The sequence below is a fragment of the Gastrolobium bilobum genome, unplaced genomic scaffold (genome assembly GCF_033153095.1).
Source record: "Gastrolobium bilobum isolate Gb01-03AN ecotype WA unplaced genomic scaffold, APGP_CSIRO_Gbil_v1 utg6194, whole genome shotgun sequence".
Lineage (NCBI taxonomy): Eukaryota > Viridiplantae > Streptophyta > Magnoliopsida > Fabales > Fabaceae > Gastrolobium > Gastrolobium bilobum.
Window position 1 is genome coordinate 402 of NW_026898563.1, and position 3,537 is coordinate 3,938.

Below are 3,537 nucleotides of genomic sequence, written 5' to 3' on the forward strand. Positions count from 1 at the left end.
TACAAGGAATGCTGCCCTTATCCTGTTGAGAAAAGCAAGAGATTTTGTTGTCTCCCACATCAGCATGCAGGCATGTGTCCTTTCAGCTTGCCTACTCTTGGAGAGTGTATCTATATTGACACATTAACTTGCACTTCACTTTCATTATCGATTGATTCTGTTTAACTTACTGTGCATGCAATCCTTAAGCTTCTAATTCTTTTAGAACCTCCATTCCGCATCCCAGCTTTAGATTAATAAGACTATCTTTGAGAAGTCTCACCACCAATTTAGCAGTGAACTTTCATGAATTTAATATCCTTATTCACCCTTAAGATAAGTTAGAGAAACTGAAAACGATCTTTTAGGTTCAGCAGTCTGTTGATTGCAAAATATTACATATCTATTAGATAGTCACACGGGATAAACTTCACAACCCTTTTACTTTTTTCTACCTTATCGCAAGAGAATTTAAAGTCTGGCATCAGAAAGTTAAAATGCCAGCTCATAAAGCTCGGGTGATGCATCCTCACATGTCATTCAAAAGCACTCCAACTAACCCTTACTACAATCGACCACTACGGAATCTTGCTCCTGAAGATATATAAACCTCTTTCTCAGCATCTGAAAACTAACCCTTTCAAGAATTTTTTATATTTCAAAAAAGTTGACTTGGTTCTTTCTGTAGCATATTTTTCTAAAGCAACCAAACAATCCATGATGTTATAATATTATCTTGAATAACTGTCCTTCAAGTTGCCATGTCAGTGCCTTTTTATCAACCAAGATCATGGTTGATGATCCAAGGTTGAGTCATCCCACCAAAGGGTCAACATTCACTTTCTAATTTTCATCCCTTTAAATACCTCTTTGGAATACAAGGGACTCATCAACCCAAGTGAGCATAGCTTCCTTAGTAATATAGTTGCTCAGGCCATTCCTCTTCACCTACTGTTAGTCCTTTCAATAAAACAGAAACCTTATATTAATCATACAAAATGCAGACCTCACTTCTTCACGAGCTAATTGTTGGAAATCCAATCGTATCAGCAACATATGATCAGCTTCAAAAGTCGTTTAATAGATACTTACCTGATCCTGCCACTCAATGTCAATATTCAACCACAACATCAAAGCAAAGTAAAATCTCTTTTCCTTTGTAATCGAGCATCCAATTTTATTAGGTATTGATGGTTTTGCCAATACTGAGAGCTCCATTGTTTCAGGTAGATCATATTTGACTGTAAACAAGCTTGGAAGGAAGGCTGATATTTCACAAGGAATCCAAGAACATGGTGAGTAATATCCTTGTAAGCAGACATTTTCTGAGTTATATGGCACTGATGAGCTGCGATATATGTGAATCATGCCTTTTGTTTGGGGGATAATATAGTCAAGAAGCTATTTAATCTTGCATCAAAAGGACTATGGTTCTGACAGTTTAACTATTTTTCTCCTTCCTTCAATGTCTGCGGCACCTATATCAGTTTTGTTTAGTGTGAATATATCTAATGCTATTTATATAACTCTGAAATTGCAGTGAGATTGGGGACAAAGATATCTGAAACTGTTAAGAGGAAATTGAGCTTAGGGGCTCGCATTCTTCAAGTGGGTGGAGTGGAGAAAGTCTTTAAGCAGTTTTTCAGTGTGAGAGAAGGGGAGAGGCTGCTGAAAGTTTCCCAGTGCTATCTGTCCACCACATCAGGCCCTCTAGCAGGTCTTCTCTTCATCTCCACTGAAAAGGTTTCCTTTTGCAGTGAGAGATCAATGAAAGTCTTTAATCAGAAAGGCCAAATGTGTAGGATCCGTTACAAGGTAAGTCATCAAGTAGTATAAACATAAACATCTTCATCTCTCTCAGTTTCCTCTAATCCAAGATTTGTTGAAGTTCTGAAAAGTATACATGTCATGTGCAGGTTGTCATTCCACTGAAGAAGATCAAGTATGTGAAACAAAGTGAAAATGTTCAGAAGCCAAGACAGAAGTACATAGAGATAGTCACAGTGGACAATTTTGATTTCTGGTTTATGGGTGTCTCAAAATATCAGAAAACTTTTAAATACCTTGAGCAGGCATTTTCTCAAGCTTAGATGAGTATCAAAATCCGCCGTTTGGGCTTGAAGCTTCATGTTTTAAGGACAAACATCTTGATACAAGAGATGATCAGAAACAAAAACAAGAGCCACTTCACTTCATTGCATTATCCATCCCGATGATCAAAACATCTCATGACACTTAGGCTTTCCATCCAAGACCCAACATTGAGCTGTGATAGTGGATGGATATGGTTCATATTAGATGAGCTGCAGACTTAGCTGCCAGCATATTGTGGATAAACATTGTGAATGCAATAGTTCATCATTTGGTGCCTGCTTTGTTGCAGAATCCAAGCTATATGTATTCAGTCACTGGCAATGCTAAGGACCATATTGCTTTTGCAGAAGACATCCATCCAGGGACTGCTCTATGAAGGGAAATTGTGGTTATTCTAGAAGACAAGATTGAAGGAAAAATATATAGAAAAGGTGGGAAGAAAACTGCAATGGGATCCGATGAACAAGGAAGTCCAACATGAGACGAGATAATGTGTGTAGAGATGTTTTGTAAGCTTATGGATTTATTATGTAAAAGTTTTCAGGAACCAGAATTTGTATTTCAGATTGTATTCATAGCATCAAACTCTTTAATCAATTTTGTATATAATTACTTGAATGTGAGTCTGTTTTAATTAATTAGTTTAAATAATTAACAGGAAGTGTGATAGATTCTATTGATAAATGAAAGCTTCTAAAATAATTAGTGAATTGATTTTATTAACCACAATCAATTTCATTTTTTATTTCTTTCAGTTAGTAATATGATAAGAAGATTGGGAGATCCTCATCCTACAAGCTAGCTTATAGTGTAAGAGAGTCCAAAGTTCATATAAACCTCACACCATAGCCTTATGTTTCCGATGTAGAACTCCAAGTCTCATACCTTATGTAACATCCCACCATGCTCTGCAGCCCCGCACATGTGGAACTCCAAATCCTCAAACTACTGCAATGCCAACGTCACTAGTCGCGCCGCTCAATTCCAACTAGGAGATAAATGATACCAAATTGATACAGATTTCAAGCCAGACAATGAAAAAGAAGAGAACAGAACAACTTTTTGGCCTCGTAAATCCTGATCTTCTATTTATGTATTAAAATGAGACAGAAAGGATATAGATTCGTAAGAATTCTGAAGAAAACACATTCACAAGAAGCAAATACTACTGACAGCAAATGGAAACTAAGTAAATGCAGAAAAGTTAAACGGTGTGAAGCAAAAATGAGAGGCTTAGGGTTTAGGGCATTTGACAACTCGTAGTACCAGGTTGGGGTTCTTTCATACAGCTTGACAACAAACACTTGAATACATATACATAAGAATTGAGAATAATAAAGAAATGCAACAAATAAAAAGAAAACATCAATGGAGTAAATTTGATCATTCCCTTAAAATTTCAAAGCTCAACATTAAATTCCCCTTAGGTAAGTTGAACTGGTCAAGTGTGTGAATGTGTTATAC

General features: G+C 36.5%; 1 protein-coding gene across 2 annotated transcripts; it reads left to right on the top strand.

The window, feature by feature from the left end:
- The first annotated feature begins 940 nt into the window (after positions 1 to 940).
- Positions 941 to 2,645, top strand: LOC133317413 (GEM-like protein 4). Of its 2 annotated transcripts, none has more exons than XM_061519274.1 (4): positions 941 to 1,138; positions 1,210 to 1,274; positions 1,520 to 1,794; positions 1,896 to 2,645. In XM_061519274.1, exons 1-4 carry the CDS (start codon positions 978 to 980, stop codon positions 2,067 to 2,069), a joined length of 675 nt encoding a protein of 224 aa, XP_061375258.1. In that variant the 5' UTR covers positions 941 to 977; the 3' UTR covers positions 2,070 to 2,645. The 2 variants fall into 2 exon arrangements, with proteins under 2 accessions (XP_061375258.1, XP_061375257.1); XM_061519273.1 differs by having other exon boundaries at positions 941 to 1,119; positions 1,206 to 1,274.
- Positions 2,646 to 3,537: the final 892 nt, after the last annotated feature.